The sequence below is a fragment of the Lytechinus pictus genome, chromosome 4, assembly GCF_037042905.1.
Source record: "Lytechinus pictus isolate F3 Inbred chromosome 4, Lp3.0, whole genome shotgun sequence".
Classification (NCBI taxonomy): domain Eukaryota; kingdom Metazoa; phylum Echinodermata; class Echinoidea; order Temnopleuroida; family Toxopneustidae; genus Lytechinus; species Lytechinus pictus.
This window is the reverse complement of record NC_087248.1, coordinates 27,241,709-27,260,329: the sequence shown is the minus strand read 5'-3', so window position 1 is coordinate 27,260,329 and position 18,621 is coordinate 27,241,709. Positions and strand designations below refer to the sequence as shown.

Sequence of the window (18,621 nt, the reverse complement as noted above, 5' to 3'; positions counted from 1 at the left end):
ATGGGGAAATTTCAGATTCATTTTAAATTTGTATTCTTCTAATTGGACAGACTTGACATATGCTAATAACGGAATTCACTCCAGGATGATACAGAATCACATTTATCATGCATCATATGAACTGATCGAGTAATAATAGTCTTCCTATAATTGACTGCGTATTGCACAAAGCAATTGAAATCAAAGTTACTACAGGTTTTGTAAAGACATTCATAGCAATAATTAATGATGTAAGCGGGTGGAGGCCAAGTACACTGAAAGCATTCTTCACTATCAACATCATTACCACACCATCACCACCATCGTCATCATCACCATTCTCCTCCTCATCATCATTATCTTCGCAACCACCAACATCATCATAATTTCCATCACCATCCCCACCATCATCTCAACATCATAACCCCCAGCATCATCGTTGTCACCCCCACCACCTCCATATCGTTATCATCACCACTTCCAACACTGTCGTCATCCCCAACACTACCATCCTCCTCATCATCATCACCACCAATCTCATTACTACCACCACCATCACCATTATCATCATCACCATACCCTAATTTCCTAAAATAATATTGGTACTTACAGCCGTCTGAGCAAGTGACATGATTGTCATCACCACCACTACCATCCTCATCATCTTCCACCACCACTATCATCATTATCATCCTCCTCATCATCATCACTATCATCATCACTATCATCATCATCATCACCGTCATCATCATCACCATCACCGTCATCATCATCATCACTATCATCATCATCACTATCATCATCATCACTATCATCATCACTATCGTCATCATCACTATCATCATCATCATCATCATCACCACCACTACCATCATCATCATCATCATCACTATCATCATCATCATCATCATCATCATCATCACCACCACTACCATCATCATCATCATCATCACTATCATCATCATCATCATCATCATCATCATCACTATCATCATCACCATCATCATCATCATCCTCACCATCATCACCATCATCATCACCATCATCGTCTTCATCATCATCATCATCACCATCATCATCATCACTATCATCATTATCATCACCAAAACTAACCTCATTACCACCAACAACACCACAATTATCATCATTTCCATACCCATATTTACTAAAAAAAATATTGGTACTTACAGCCGTCTGAGGAAGTGACATGAGAATACTCTCTATTCTTGCTCCTGGAGTGAACAGGCCAAACTTGGTACCACGGTCATATACAAGGTTGAACTCTACATACCTGTATGCCAACCAGAAGAGAGAATGTATGACATTGTTATCAAACAGTCCTTAAAGGGGAATGAAACCTTTGGAACAAGTAGGCCTGAGTCAAAACAGAAATATCAAAGAATAAGAACAAGAAAGTTTGAGAAATATCGGACAAATAATGAGAAATTTATGAGCATTTGAATATTGCAATCACTAATGCCATGGAGATCCTCCCATTGGCAATGCGACAAGGATGCGTGATGTCACATGTGAACAACTTTCCCTTTGATGGACTATAAAATACCCCCGAAATGTCTCTTTTTGCTTTTTCTTATGGTGATACAAACTCTTTATCCACGATGTATTCTTTAAAACTCTGTATTACATGCCCTCCTAGAGAAAGAACACATGATCTACTTATAGATGTGATAAAGAGAAATATATACTGAAGAAATGGGGAGAGTTGTTCACAAGAGACATCACACATCTTTGTCGCATCTTTGATCCAATCTCATTTTCATCGGTCTTTTCTTCTGCCATTTTGTGAATTTATAATTCTGAAACCGATTGATGTGAGGGGCTATAGTACTGGCATAGACGAGGGGCTCTTGACCACCCCGCCAAAAAAAAAAAGAAGTTAATGACCAAGAAGAAAAAGAGAGAAAAGGAAAGAAAAGGGATAAGGATGAAAAATGATATTACTCTCTGAATATAATGTCAAAATCTATCACAAACTTGAAAGTTTGTAAGAAAAATGTCGAAATTTTCGCTCACTCGCTCCGTTCTTTCGCAACCCATTAATTTTGCGCGGTACGCCATATTGGGCCCCCTAGAATTTTTTGGCTCATTCCGCCACTTTGAGACCTTCATATCTGAACTAAAGACCCACCTTTTCCAGCGACTTAGTGAATAATGTGTGACATATTGGGGAATCGGCCATTTGAATGTTTTTTTGAACAGATAAATGATGCTATACAGATGCTGTTCATCAATTGGTCCAATAATACACATAGATGCCTCCTCCTATCACTGTACAGATTGAATTCCATAAACTGTCTGGTATTTTTCCAAGCAATATTAATACGCTGTCCCATATATGCGTTTTTGTGTTAGTTGTCATTAGAATGATCAGTTTTCAGCTAAGATTTGATGATTTCGAAAAGAGGAGTTGATTTCAATCTACCAGATCTAGATCTATGATAATATAGTGGTAATTAACCTTGGTTTTGAAAGCGTTCTGATGAAATAAATGTCTACTGCCATTACTTTCTTTTACCGTTAAATCTATCAACATAATTACACTGTGGGCTCGATCCATAGCAACAGGCAAGAATTCAGTGCCCTATGATCTCCACTGAGACCAATGAAGAAAAGCGTTTAACGGTTCAATGACATTTGCTCTGGCGACAATTGCTCTCCTCTAAATTCCACACACTAATCAAATGACCAACTTCAACACTGGGTATAACACAATACCCTCTTGTAATCCTAACCCTACATCTTAGATGAAAAGAAGCCAGCAGTGATTGTCGCAGGAGCAAATGTTGTTTCATGTTTAAAACTACTTTGTAATAAGAAAGAAATGCTTAACATATTTCATGAAAAAATCAGGAGATGTCAGAATTGTAGAGAAAAGCTACAAAGCATGGAGGTTGTTAAATTTTTTCTATTGGCAAAAATATTCTTACCTTCCTCTCCTTAAAAGCTGCCATTGCCTGAAATCAAATTGAAAAATTAATTAGATTTACATTCAGAAAAGAATGACTGACATAATGGTAGATCCCCATCATATATACTCTAAAAATCAAATTAATTCAACATAATCAAATTTTAGTTCTTTTTACTATTTTTGTTTCTTGCATCTCTGACTTAGATGAATTTAATACGGTGGTTATCTTCAGAGTAGTTACATAATTTGTAAAGCAATGAATAATAAATCATCACCTTTTCTGAATTTGAATTCCAGCTTTGCCTTGATTTTACAATGAAAATTTACCTTTTCTATAGATATCTGTACAGTCAAACACAAGTCATGGCCCACCTTTCTATAGCAGCCACCTGCCTGTAGCGATCTGACTACTTAAATCTGGATCTGGGCCCCGTCTTACAAAGAGTTATAATTGATCTGATCAATCGTAATTATGGAAAGTCAGCAACATCAATATCTATTATGCATATTTATTTTCTAACTATGATGTATATTCATGCATTCATTGTTTTCTTGAAAATTTGCTGTGCTTCGCTTTGTTTACAAAAGATATTTTGCGAATGTCCTTTGTAAACAAAGGAGAACACACCAAATTGTCAAGTAACATATACATTCATATAGTAGAGAAATTTTTGAGCAAATATGCATTTCATATATTGACTTTGCTGACTTTCCATAGTTGCGATTGATTGGATCAATCGCAAAACTTGTTAAGACGGGGCCCCTGGACTGATCATATCCTTGATGGCTCTCTTCCATACTGTCGTGTCATTTGGGTTAATTTGGCTAATGTCTGACACTTTTCTGTCTTCTTTTAGAGCCCACCCCCATGTCTTGCGAGGTCTCACACCTTGATTGCTCCCTTCACTGTTTTTTCCTTTTTATTTGCATGTACACAGTAAAAAAAAAATATGCAACGCTGTTTACTATATAAACCTTACAGTAATTGTTTAAACAGTTTAAACAAGTGTTTAAATCTTAAGCAACAAAGTTTAATTTTCAATAAATTAAATATGATTGTTTAAACGGTTAAACAAATACTGTAAGGTTCATATAGTAAACAGCGTTGTATAAAATCTTAAACAGCGTTTTTACTGTGTATGAGCGGAATAATTATAGCTGTTGCCAATTTGAGGATCAAAGTTGATAATTAGACTTCCGGAAAGCTCTGTACCTCCATGGATGAAAGAAATCGAATGTGCTTACCTTTCTTTATATCCATACGGATCTTTCAGGTGTTTGGTAACGATAGGAATGTAACAAGGTAGGATTGCCGTTGCACAACTCTGCAATCAAATCAATAAATCAAACCAAATAAAATAGAATTAAAGACATAGGTCAACATTAATTAATGCAGCAATTGTGCTGCACTCAACCCAGGTGAGGTGAATGGGAACCTGGTAGGCAGAAATTCCCTGAATGCTTTGAGTGCCTAGGCAGCCCAGCTAAAGCCGGGGCAATAAAAATAGCAGGGCCCGCTGGGAGAACAGTTTTCAGAACTGAAGTGGCTTCCCTGGGTAAATATACTTACATTATTGTAAGTATAACTCAATTGTAGCATTACTAGGACAGTACTTGAACTGAATGATGATCCTAAGCACTGTTTGAAGACATTGAAATTTGTGACATATTTCCTATTTTTGAGCAAGCGCCATGAGCGCCCAGCTGAGGCGGATACCGGCACTATACAAGAACCCATCATCATCATCATCATTATTATTATTATTATTAATAATTCCTCTTAAAAAATCCAGAACTATATATGTGGCATTTAGTATATTTCATACGGTTAAACAAAAACAAAAACAAACAGGAAGAAATGAAAATAAAATTTACGGACATTTTCAAGCTATCTGTGACTGATAAATCATCAGTTATTTTCTCTGTTGGGGACATGAAGACACATTAATCAACACAAAATGAATAAATGATCAGCAGTCATTTCACAGAAAGAGCGAGGGAAAGAAGGTAATTCACACTTACTTTGACAAACGAAAATGCTTTTTCTTGAGTTGGTTGATCGACATCATCAAAGAATATTCCACCAAGACCTCTCCTTTCACCTAGGGAGTGATAAGAAATTGATCACAATCAAAGATTGCACTCAGATCCAACTGAAACAAATTCGAAGAGTATGCACCAACCTGGGCCTCATCTTACAAAGAGTTATGATTGACCCAATCAATCTGAACACTATGGAAATCCATCAGCGTCGTAATTTTTTGTACAGGAAATTTGCAAAATGTCCTCTGTAAACAAAGGAGAACACACCAAATTGTCAAGAAATAAATGAATTTATGGATATGCATTCATATCTAGAATTTTTTTTGAACAAACATGCATTTTAAATGTTGACATTGCTGGCCATCCATAGTTGCGATTGATTGAATCAATCGCATCTCTTTGAGAGATGGGGCCCAGCTGTGCAGCTCTGATCCGACTTGTTGCAGAAAAATCGCAGACCAAACCTCACACATTTGACGTGTCAAATCTTCCTGCGACTTTGATCATTTCAGCCAATCAGATTTGTCCTAGCTGATGACGTCACGACCATGTTTCTGCACCACTAATAAATGCATAGACCAGGGCCCCCGTCTTAAAAAGAGTTGCGATTGATCCGATCAATCACAACTATGGACGGCCAGCAACGTCAACATCTATTGTGCACATTTGTTGAAAATATTACTATGATTTATATTCATGCATTCATTGCTTTCTGGAAAATTCACTGTGCTTCTCTTTGTTTAGAAAGGACATTGTGCAAATTTCCTGTCGAAAAAATTACGACACTGATGGATTTCCATAGAGTTACAATTGATTGGATCAATCGTAACTCTTTGTAAGACGGGGCCCAGGGGTTCCCGAAGTATGGCCCGCAGGCATTTATATTTAAACAAGAATTTATGAAAGGGAACCCTGGGCTCTGTAAAGGCCACTGCACACCTTACGACCCGACTGGTCTGCGACTGGCTTGCAACTGAGTGAGGGGAGATGAATCGCAAGGTAGTCATAAGCCTCGCTTTTTTTGCTTTTTGACATAGCAACTGAGAAAATGCGCTTACTACTGCGTATGCACGTTGTTTATCATATCCGCATCATGCAACTCTGCTCTCTGTTTGGCTGGAAGTTGGATTGAGCTTGCGATCCAGTATTAAGGATTCGACATGGCAAATCCTTACGATTTTCCTTGTGACTTGTCTCTGACCGGTCTGCGTCTCTCAAGCTGACAAGAGCTGTGACGTCACATCTCCCCTCACTCAGTAGCAAGTTAGTCGTAGACCAGTCGGGTCGTAAGGTGTGCGGTGGCCTTAACAGAAAGCTGAGCTATGAACGTACAGTGTAAGACTGACTTTTATGACTGACTGCTTTTGACTATTAAATACAATCAATCATAACTTTCCATTGCAAGATCAATCAGTAAGCTCTGCATACATGTACATGTAGAACACAAAACAGAAACAAAAAACAGGATTTGAAGGGGAGAATAATATCAGGATAAAATGACAGATAAGAGGAATAAAAGAAGAAGAAAATTGTATGCAATCATTTGGGCACCTTAACACAAAGATTAGCGATTAATCGCCAGATGAAATGGCCTATCAAGACCGTTGTTGCATGCACATTTTGCTCAGTAGACTGACTAGGAACCAATCAGAATTGTTCGTTCAAATTAGCGATTGATCGCTAACATCTGTGTTACGGGACCCTGTACAATTTTTAGCATTGCATTCATACATAGCAAAACCTTGTTACCACTACCTGGGGCAAATCCCAGTGGCCCGTATTCTGAACTCGGGTTTAAATTAAACCCTGCTTTAAAGTTGTAGTTTAAGTATGGAGAGCCAATTAGGGCACAAATCTCTATTAGTACATGTTCAATTTATTAACTCTTATGACACTCAAATCATTTATAACTTTTCTAGAATGATACCTGAAATATTTTCTTTATTATGAAAGCAAAGGGAATCAAAATAGTAAATATAAGAAATATACAATATAAGCAGAATTGTTAAGCTTTTGGCTTCCCATAATTTGAGACCAGACTTAGACCATGGTTTAAGTGAAACCTGACTTCAGAATACGGACCAGTGTTTTTTGCAACAGGATCCAGGGGAGGAAATACCAATGTTGAGCCTTACATTTGAAAGAATAATGAAACCTTGGGAAGAAGTTACCTTGTGTGAAAACAGAGAAATCAAAGAACACAAAACAACGAAAGTTTGAGAAAAATTCAACAAATGATAAGACATTCATGAGCATTTGAACGATGAGATCACTATGGTGTAGATATCCTCACATTGCCAAAACAACCAACATGTATTATTTCACAGTTGTACAATTCCCCAATTACTTTTCAACATAGTGTTAATTGCCACTTTTATAAAGTGTATAGTTCGATCGTGGTTTTTTTTCCCCCATAGGAAGGCATGTTAGAGGGGTTCCATAAAATATATCATGGACAAATTAAGCGTTTGTTGTATCATAAGAATAAGAAAAAATAGATGTTTTAGGGTATATTTTCAGCATTTTCAACAAATGGAAGAGAGTTGTACATGTACTTCTGTGACATCACAAATCTAGGTGTATTGCCAATGGGAGGATCTCCAAAGCATTAGTCAATATGTATTAATAGATAATGCAATTTTGTTCAATATTTTGCTTGTCAGTTATACATATATCATTATTTTATTATCTTTGTTAATGTGTTTATGAAAAAGTGTTGCAGAAACCAATAAATGAAAATGAAAATTAGTGATTTCAACATTCAAATGCTCTCAACTTTCTTATCATTTGTCCAATTGTTCTCAAACTATCAATTTCCTGCTTTCATACAAGCTAACTTGATCTAAAGGGTTTCATTCTCCTTTAAACTGAACAGTTTCTGTTTTACCTCTGAATTCCACGACGAAGTAGTTGTCGCACCATTCTTTGAACTTTGAATAGTACTCGGGGTCGTGAAGGTCACAGGCAGCCTTCAGCGTTCGATGAAAATGTGTTGCATCCTGGGAGAGGAAATACAAGATCGATTCTCAAAATGACATGACTGTATGTACTTATATCTGGGATTCATTCAACTTTTGATCTTGAGTTCAAATTGTTGGGTAAACCAATTCCTTTTCTAGTCATGAAATGCATTTCAAAATGATGGCTAGTTTCACAACTATCTATATACATGAACATACTTCAAACCAAAATTTTAGAACATATTCATCAAATATTTATCGATTCTCAAAATGTCAACTCTATATCTGGGAGACATCCAGCTTTTGATGTGTTTGAACTTTGAGGTCAACTGATTTCTTTTTTAGTTATGAAATTCATTTAGAAATTCTAGTTTGCTTAAAAGCACTATTTACATGCTTCAAAGTAAAATTTTAGGATATATCAATCAAGACTGAACAATATAAGCAGGATTTTTGTTTTTCTTCTAAAATGGTTTTGAAGAATGATTCTGAATGAGTACAAAATAACTTATCCATTTTTATTCAAGATGATCTGCTCATTTTGTCTCGCCTAATAAGCCAAAAATAAGGCTTTTCCCTGATGCCTTACCGCTTCATGTAGCTAATAGGGGGTCAAGTCTGTACCCCTCAATACCATCACCGATCATTTACCCCAACGCCTCACCACCTCGTTAACATAATAGGGGGTCAGGTCTGTACTCCTCCATATTACCATTGAGCCTTTTCCCTATGGTTTACCTCTTCATCTAGATAATATGGGGTCACATTTGTACCCCTCCATATTACTTGTACCATTGAGCCTTTTCCCTATGGTTTACCTCTTCATCAAGATAATATTCAATTCAATTTATAAATAATTCATAAAATGCAAAGCAGATCATACAGGTATATACAATAAAATGTGTATGGGAATCACAACAAAAGCCTATGGCTTGCTAAACAGTGATCCCCTTACATACAAAATATACATTATAACATGGTAAATATGGGGTCACATTTGTACCCCTTCATATCACCACTGAGCCTTTTTCCTAATGCATGACCTCTTCATGTAGATAATTGGGGGTCAAGTTTGTACCCCGCCATATCCACACAAAGCCTTTTTCCTAATGCTTGACCTCTTCATGTAGATAATTGAGGGTCAAGTTTGTACCCCTCCATATCACAAATCAGTATATTTTCTGAATGCTTTTCCTCTTCATTATACATATTACTAGGGGGTCAAATCTGTACCCGAACCCCTCCATACCAACAATGATTCTTTATCCTAATGCTTAATACCTCATCTAGATAATGGGGGTCTATCTGTACCCCCCCCCATATTCCACTTGAGCCTTTTCCATCTTCATCTCCATCATAAGTGGGCCAAGTCTGTGCCCCTCCAAAGTAACTTTAAACAACCACTTAGACTTATTATCCCTTGCACCTTACTCTAAATTTACACACATATTCTTGAGAGTGCAATCTTTTTTGCCTCCAACCACTTCTAAAACATCTGGGTTCCGTCTAACAAAGAGTTGCGATCGATCCAATCAATCGCAACTATGGAAATCCAGCAAAGTCAACATATAAAATGCATGTTTGTTTCACAAAAAAATTCTAGATATGAATGTATATCCATAAATTCCATTGATTTCTTGACAATTTGGTGTGTTTTGTTTACAAAGAACATTTTGCAAATTTCCTGTAAGAAAAAATTATGACACTATTGGATTTCCATAGAGTTACGATTGATTGGATCAATCGTAATTCTTTGTAAGACGGGGCCCTGAAATGATAGCATAAATCAAGAACCACTAAAGTGATCCCTTTCAATAATAATAATAGGCATTTATATAGCGCCATTTATCTAGAAATATTCTATTCCGAGGCGCGTTGTTATTATTATTATTACCCCGGCTTTAGTACGAGCTGCCTTTCAGCGCTCATGCATTCAAGGAATTAATCCTACCGGGTACCCATTCACCTCACCTGGGTTGAGTGCAGCACAATGTGGATACATTTCTTGCTGAAGGAAATTACGCCATGGCTGGGATTCGAACCCACGACCCTCTGTTTCAAAGTCAGAACTGACTCAGAAGACTTATCCACTGGGCCACATCGCTCCAATACATACCTCTTCATCTAGATAGTAGGGGGTCAAGTCTGTACCCCCGCCAAACCACCACTGGGACTCTCCGTCTTGCTCCACTTCAAAGTAACGGTAGTTAAAATGCAGTGTAGGCACCATGGGGTTGCGCTGTGGAGGGTGGATTAAAGGTAAAAGAAAGTAGTTTGAGCAAACAATTATTTCATGAGAAAGTCTTTAAAAACAAGGTTAATTGCCACCATATTGTTATAGATCTAGATCTGGTACACTGAAATAAACTTATCTTTGTTAAATCATGAAATATTAGCTGAAAACCGATAATTCTCATGATCACTAACACAAAAGGGCATATGCATATGTGGGACTGTGTATTAATGGTTTGGAAAAATACCCGACATTTTATGGAATTCTGTGCTTATTTTGCTCATTTCTCAGCAATTACAGTTTTACCCAGAGCCAAATGGCACATATATTTTATTCATACATACAAACACTTGGGTGGTAATTTTATCGGATTCTGTTCCCCCCCCCCCCCCCCCCCACTAGGCCCTGTCATGACTCGAAGCAATATGAGACGACACTTTAAGGAAATGTAATGTATGTTGTACATGTATCTCCCTCAAGGCCAGTCAATAGCATATCAAGTTCAAGTTTATTTAAACCAATCAAACAAGAGACATATATTTACACAGTTTGACAAAAATGTTAAGGCATGATAGATTTAGGAGTTGAGACCCCATAGAAGCGGAGCTTGTGGAAAGGGTCCACTAATGAAACATAACAAAACAAAGTAAGTTGAATATCAATTTTTTTCATGATATGCTCTCCTGAAGTTATAGGCCCATATTCTGCAGTCTGATCCCGGAGGGGCCACTTCCATTGACGAGTGGATAGATACCATGCACAACCATGGGGTCTCGAAAAGTACCCTAAACACGTATTTTCCATGTTCTGAAAATACACCCCTTAACAAATATTGGCGTTTGAAACCCTACCCTTAACAAGCATTGGAAACAAAACGATACCCTCGGCAAGTATTTCCTGAATTGAAACCCCTAAACAAGAAGTCAAGTATAGCGATATTTTAATTGTTATGTCACGGACGTCGGTTTTACCATTACTTACATCATTGGATTTAGTACGGCCTTTAAGTCTTTTTACCCTCAGAAATTTGACCCTAACCACGTAACTTTCCTAGCAAAATACCCTTTTTTCATTATTTTGGTGTTTTTGACACCCTTATTAGTGCCCTATCTTGAAAAAGACATCCTTTCTACATGTTTTTTTGGTCGCGCATGGTATCCACTCGTCAATGTAAGTGCCCCCCCCCCCCCCCCCCCCCCCGGGGAGTCCGATTCAATACAAACTGGGTCCCGTAACACAATGGCTAGCGATTAATCGTACAGTTGATTTTCATGATCGATTGTAAATTGTAGCCAATGGAATCAATCGTAGAAAAATGTTCTATGATCATTGCTAAGCTCTGAGTTATGGGCCCCTGGTCTAAAGTTGAAGCTTAACTATGGATAGCCAATCATGGTATAGATCCCTAAAAGTAGAGATTCAATGAATAAACTTCTTTGACAATGTTTGACTCTCAAATCATTAATTGTCTGGAAAGGATAAATGAGAGATAGTTGTCTTTCGCCATTAAGGAATCAGAAAAGAGCACAGTAAGCAAAAGAAACTTATCATGTAAACAAAATTTTGATTACATTGGCTTCGAATAATTTTATCTCCGGGGTAGACCATGGCCTAAGTTAAACCAGACTTCAGATTATGGGCCATAGTGGCTAATAAACAGCAGGTAGCCGAGAAGCAAGAAGAGTACTTACTGGGTGAATGACAGAGCTGATACCTGTAGCGAAGAATGGGAGCTCTTTGCCAGGTGTCAGGGGCTTCCCCCTAAATGAAATGAAAAGAATAGATAAAGCATTGTGGGCACATTGTTGCCAACACTACTCCAAAGATAAACAAGCACAATCTGAAAATCCATGAAAATGAAAATCCATATTTTATTGTTCGAAATAGACATGAAATGAAATACTCCGAAAATTTGCTTCGCCCAATTGATCGTGGGCTCGGCAGCCACTGTGCAGCGCCAGATCGACGAGGCTCTATCCCTTTAATCGTTGAACGCCAAACAGGGTAGCAGCAACTCCCATCTTTTAACGTCTTTTGGTCTGACACGGCCGGCGTTTGAACCCCCGACCTCCCGGTTATGAGACGGACGCTCTACCAACTGAGCCAACACACCGGTTAATCTGACATAGCATCAGGTGTTACAGCATCTTTGTAATTATTCATCAATCTTCTTGATAATGCATTATCACTACATTTTGCTGCTTTTTTTAATACAAACATTGATTAAACCAAGCAGGATAGATTTTTTTTTTGGGGGGGGGGGTTGGGGGTTGGGTTTATTTTTTACCGGTGGAGAAGTTGCTGAATAGTTGGGGCTATTTCTTTTCACTTTAACAGAGCTGCCAACCTGAAAAGGAACATTTCAGTATTTTTAAAGTTGAAAATCAGTATTTCGGTGAAGAAATCAGTATTTTCACAAAATACCATAGGACCACACATACAACTGAAACTTTAGAGATCAGCATTTCACATGAAACTATCAGTATTATTCTCATTTTTCAGTACTAAATACTGAAAATCAGTACTACTTGGCAGCTCTGCTTTAAGGGCTACTTGTTTGTGAAACATGCAATTATGCACTATTAGAATACACACATCATTATTCTTTTGTATGCAGAATGTTAATTTTCTATTATGTTCTTGAACATTTTGGGCAGATCTTGGTGGCTGCTCGAGAAAGATGGTTGCCGCAAAGCACCGTCTCCATTTGAGGAATTTTAGGGGCAATTTTGACGATGATGAGGGCGAAATCACTCTTTTATATTTCCTACAGTGGAGGGGGTGGGGGGGGGCTAGTCTTTTACACATTAGAGCAGTTGCTGAATAGTTGGGGCTATTCCTTTCATTTGAAGGGCTACTTTTATGCAACATGCAATCATGCGGTATTGAAATACAAATATTATCAGTCTTTTGTATTGTAGAGTACCAACTTTCTAAAGGTTCTTGAATGTTAATGGCAGGTCTTAGGGGGCAACTGTAGAAATGAAAGTTGCCCCAAAGCACTCATTTGGTGAATTTCAGGGGTGATTTTGACTATGATGCGGGTGAAATTGCTCATCACCCTTCTCTATTTCCTACAATGCAGCCAATTCATAGAATGTCACACAATGCAACTTTACCAAGACTACAAAGCCTCAATGTTAACAAATAAATCAAACTTGACTTATGAGGATCACCACCATCCAATATGTTACATTGAACGGTGCTGTAGGATACATGTAGGTAAATTGCCAATTAATCTATTGACAACTATTAACTTATCATATGGTCTACCTTCATTTAGTCTAATGCCATTCAGTCCATCAACATTTCGTCTATGAACCATATGGTCCAATAACCATTCGGTCCAATCATCACTTCGTATAATCACCAGTTCGTTTATGACCATTTCGTCTCATACCCAGTTGGTCTAATACCTATTTTTTTTCCAATCATTTCCCCAATAGACCAAGGGTACATGTATATGGACTAAATGGTTATTGGACCAACTGGTTATTAGATGAAATGGTGAGTGGACGAAATGGCAAGTAGACAATGTGGATAGTCGACGAACTGATGGTAGACCAAAGGATAGTAGACGAGTTGGCAATTGGAAGAATTGGCGTAAGACCAAATGAAAATAAGCCGTAGGATAGAGACCGGTGACCATATCTACCTTGCTCTCATTTGTGCCGCGGCCTTGGAGGACAGCTTGCCATGTACGACCGAGATGTTAACACCGGCTCTCTCAAACACCTCTCCGTCCTCCATGATACACGTGATACCCCCTCCTCCCTACAACATCCAAAAGAGAAGGGATAACCAAGAGTGGATTTATAGTGGGAGTTTAGTGGTGCCCCCAAGGTTGCATGATTATGCTTTTGCAACATTTGCTTCCTGTCTTAACTCTTAACAGAATCCCTCTTGTGCCACATTAATTTCAAGGTGCAACATAAACTCTAAATGGACTGGCCTATTTCGACGCCTAAGAAGACGGCGGGGGGGGGGGGGATGATTCAACCCCCCTTATAATCTTGGCCGTCGTACACGATGAAAATTTTGATACAATTGTCGAGGGGGGGGGGGTTGAATAAGATTGCGGGGTCTTTTTTTGTTGTGTGTGTAGAGTACGATGCGATGCTGTCGATGCACACATCATTATTCTGTATGTGTGCATGAACAATAGACTTAATACACTCTGTGTGTATTGTGAATAAACTGTGACTTGAGTGGAACTTGGCAGCCTACTGTATGTGACTCTAGCCGAACAAAGTGGGCAAAGAGTTAATATCGCAGAGGGCATAGGGTTAGAGCTACATGTGGGATTATAATAGACTTTTTGGTTCAGAATAATGTAAAGATAAGGATTATGGTTTATTTAGTTTTGGAGGTGAGATTTTATGTTGGGCAATAACGTGCAGAGTTTCCATCGGAGCAATTGTCACTGGAGCAGATGTCATGGAACAGGCCCCACAAAAGGGGGGGGGGGAAGGGAGGGGTGATCACCCTTGCCCCTTTGGTTGTTCAAGTAGTGAAAAAGATAAAAAGAGGGAGAAATTTATTCAAATCACCCCATTTCATCATCATCATCAGCAACATCAGCATCATCACCGTCATCATCAGCATTATCATCATCATCAATCAAGCCAAAGCTCTCAGTCTGGAATTGTCCCCGTGAATGGGGGTTGGATGAAACAGGGTAAACTCACCTCAGATCTTTCCCATCTGTCAATCTTGAACCTCTTCTCTCCTTCTATTTCCTCCAGAGCTTTGCAGATTTTGGCCTGAAAGCAATAAAGAAAACACCACAATTAAAATGAACCCCCCCAAATACTGTATCAACAATTGAAACAGAGTACAAGTCATGTTTGAGTGCATAAAAATGTGAGGTAGATAGCAGGTCTCACCAGTTATTTTCAGTACCCAACCAATCCGGTTTCTTTTGCTATGCCATTCACCACCCCCCCCCTGAATATTATTCCCATCCCTATTCAAACCTTCACCCCTCCAGTCTCTCTATGCCTCTTTTGCTGCGCTGTTTAGAAATAAAAAAAATACACATTTTATTGTTAAAAACAGAAATCAGAAACAGAAATCCTCATAAAAATTTGTTTCGCCCAATAGATTGTGGGTCCGGCAGCCACCGTGCAGCGCCAGATTGACATATCTCTATCCCTTGTTCTGTTACGCCAAACAGGGTAGCAGCAACTCCCTACTTTTGACGTCTTTTTGGTCTGACGTGGCCGGGGTTCGAACAGCATTTGTATTGCGCAATATTTCGGTTGAAAACATTCATCGGGGCAGGGACATCGGATTAATCTAGAAATAAGTCAGTTTTAAGAGACAATTAGAAGAGTTCAATGCCTCCAATTCACAGACCTAAGAAGGGAGTTCCAAAGTGGTGGGGCAATAGATGAAAATGCATCCATTTGCTTTTCAAAACCAGGGTCCCGTAACACAAAGGTTAGCGATTAATCGTACGCTTGATTTTCACGATTGATCGTACATTGTAGTTAATGGAATCAATCGTTGAAAAATGTGTCTACGATCATTACTAAGCTTTATGTTACGGGCCCCAGGTATTACCTTTTTATGACCTTTTTCTGGTAGTGCATGTACACAACAAGAGGCCCCCACCCCTGGACCATTCCTTCCTTGATAATGTGCAACATACTTTGTTCACATACCTGTGTTTTCATAATGAAGAGTTCCATCTTTGCTTTCATTTTGTCCTCCTGGGGGAAAAAAATACAAAATTAAATAAAGCAAAAATCGTAATTACTTTATCATTATTCACTAGAATGTTGGTAAGGCTGCACATTTTATTTACTTCAAATCTTGAAGAAAAAACAAATTATTGAGGGATAAGACAAACATTGGCAATAAAGCATTCCTCACTTGAAAAATAAATTTGCCTTATTTTTTTCCTCACAACGATATAAAGAGAATTGAGATGTCAAACAATAGCTTCATACACAGATATGGTTTAGGATTTAACTGTATACTTTTAATAATAATAATAGTCAGTTCTTGTATAGCGCATAACACATTATGAATAATGTCTCTATGCGCTTGCAAAGGACTTAAAAATTATCACCCCGGCTGTAGCTCAAGCAGCTACATGTAGCTTCCAGTGCTCGGCATTTCAAGGAATAAATTCCTGCCAGGTACCCATTCACTTCACCTGGGTCGAGTGCAGCACAATGTGGATAAATTTCTTGCTGAAGGAAACTACGCCATTGCTAGGATTTGAACCCACGACCCTCTATTTCAAAGTCCGGAGACTAATCCACTGGGCCACAACGCTCCACACCGTACACCTTAAACCTTTTAATCCTGAATATATAAATTGTACATTTCAGTACATGTGACCAATGACCATTTGATCCCGGGATTTGTTCATGCATAAAGGAGACAGGTCTAAAAAGAAAATGTTCAAATCAAGTAATTTACAAACTAGATCTGGGGCACGTAACACAAAGCTTAGCAATCATTGTATAAGAATATCTTTACGATAGATTGCATTAGCCACCATGTACAATCCATCGTGAAAAAAAAACGTACGATTCATTGATAACCTTTGAATTACCTGAGCTGCCAAACTTAATTGTGAAAATATCCCATTCGTTATTTCATTTCATCCTAGTTTTAAGCATAAAATCATTTGTTCTTTAAAATTTTGAAAAATATACCCCAAAAATCATCATCCCTCCAAGTTTAAAAAATTATATTTCTAGGTGGAAATTCTACTTATTGTCAATTTCCCCGTAAAATATCCTACTAAAAAGGATAAAATCATTCTAATTGCGAGGTCTGTATGATGTAAGTTTGTAAACTTGTCCACAAATATATATACGGTACATATATACATGTCGTTGCACGTAGAATATATTCATTCTGGATGCAACTAACTGTATGAGGTTCAACAGTAGAGGTTGACACACATAATCTTGCTCAATACTTTTCGTAAATGCCCCTATCTATGCATTTGACCTTTGCACCACATGAAACCCACACCAAAAAAAAAAATGTCTAGGTAATCACAGTATCAAATGTGCCATGCCAGATAAAATTTATTGCTGCTATAAAAGTGCATGCCAAAACATTGGTTTATTTTTAATTGGTCTGATGCCAATTCGTCCAATTGCCAACTCGTCACTATCATTTGATCTACTGTCAGTTCGTCCACTATCCACATGGTCATGGTCTAATTGCCAATTCGTCCACTCACCATTTTCGTCAAATAACCAGTTGGTCCAATAGCCATTTAGTCCATATACCATTTGGTCTAATTGGTCAGCGTTAATTGCGCAAAATGAATGAAAACGAAATGGATATTAGACCAACTGATTATAAGTCAAAATGGTCATAGACGAAATGGCGTTTAGATGAAGTGATGATTGGACCAAATGATTATTGGACGGAATGTTAATGGACGGAATGGCATTAGGCTAAAATAAATTATGCCATGTGGTGATTGGGCGAGCTGTCAGAAGACAAGTTGGCGATTCACCAAAACACCAATAGAGATGATCCAAGTAAGTGCAATTCTTTTGAATGCATTTAATACCCCATTTGAATTACAACAATACTTACATGAACATTGTTTTAGTTTATAGACTTATATTACCTTTTCTAGAATTTTGATATCAGTGATAGGATCTGCCATGAGTTCCTTGGCCTGGGCGACGGAAGATGATCCCAACGTTGTCTTGGCCAGTACCAAGTTATTCTTTGAGGAAAAAGAGATAAAAGATTATAGTCTCGTCTTGGAATAATAATACATGCTTAAGTTCAAATATATATATAGAGAGATAAAGTATGCCTCTTCCATTCTATGACATTCCACAAACCCTTGTGACAAACATGTATGATGTGAAAAAATGAAATGCACAGTACATATTTTCTGTTCTTAGACTACTGGTATGGTTTTAAAAAACTGAGATGCACAGTATACACATGTATATAGTTTAGGCCGGAAGTTTACATAAATCCAGGAAATTAAAACAAAAGTTGACACTTGCCAAACATCAGAAAATTTACTGCATTTTATGAAATATTTGTGCTATTATGACGAATTTGATATCAAACAAATGAGTATGTCATGCCCCTTCATCACATTGCTTTGTCATCAGGAGCTGAAAAATATTTAGGTGTCATTTTCCCCCAAGAATCTTAATATTTTAGACAAATTAAAAATAAAAACTTGACAACAATTTTTCATATTTGTGCTAGTTACTTCTCAACACAAACATTCCAGATTACAATTTTTTGTTCAGTGGTGACGTATCACGATAGAAAATGTAATATGAATCATAGATTTGAATTTATATATTTCTATGAAATGATGTTTGAAAATATAATAACAAACAATAGAATACATTTAGCATGATTATTAATTTTTTCCTTCAAAGAAAATTTCATCTGAAATATAATATACTTTAATCCCAACGGCATCCCAAGTATTTATATTTAAGATAGAGTAAATTGTACGATGT

The 18,621-nt window shown here is 37.7% G+C and overlaps 1 protein-coding gene across 1 annotated transcript in view; it reads right to left on the bottom strand.

The window, feature by feature from the left end:
- Positions 1-18,621, bottom strand: part of LOC129258756 (oxygen-dependent coproporphyrinogen-III oxidase-like) — a 33,874-nt gene that overhangs the window by 4,228 nt on the left and 11,025 nt on the right. The window contains exons 4-14 of the mRNA XM_064098756.1: positions 17,754-17,855; positions 15,811-15,858; positions 14,833-14,907; positions 13,800-13,918; positions 11,836-11,905; positions 10,028-10,150; positions 7,839-7,950; positions 4,931-5,010; positions 4,154-4,233; positions 2,928-2,954; positions 1,168-1,270 (exon numbers count right to left, since the gene is read on the bottom strand). Coding sequence (XP_063954826.1) covers positions 1,168-1,270; positions 2,928-2,954; positions 4,154-4,233; positions 4,931-5,010; positions 7,839-7,950; positions 10,028-10,150; positions 11,836-11,905; positions 13,800-13,918; positions 14,833-14,907; positions 15,811-15,858; positions 17,754-17,855 — 939 coding nt within the window. The remainder of the gene's footprint in view (positions 1-1,167; positions 1,271-2,927; positions 2,955-4,153; positions 4,234-4,930; positions 5,011-7,838; positions 7,951-10,027; positions 10,151-11,835; positions 11,906-13,799; positions 13,919-14,832; positions 14,908-15,810; positions 15,859-17,753; positions 17,856-18,621) is intronic.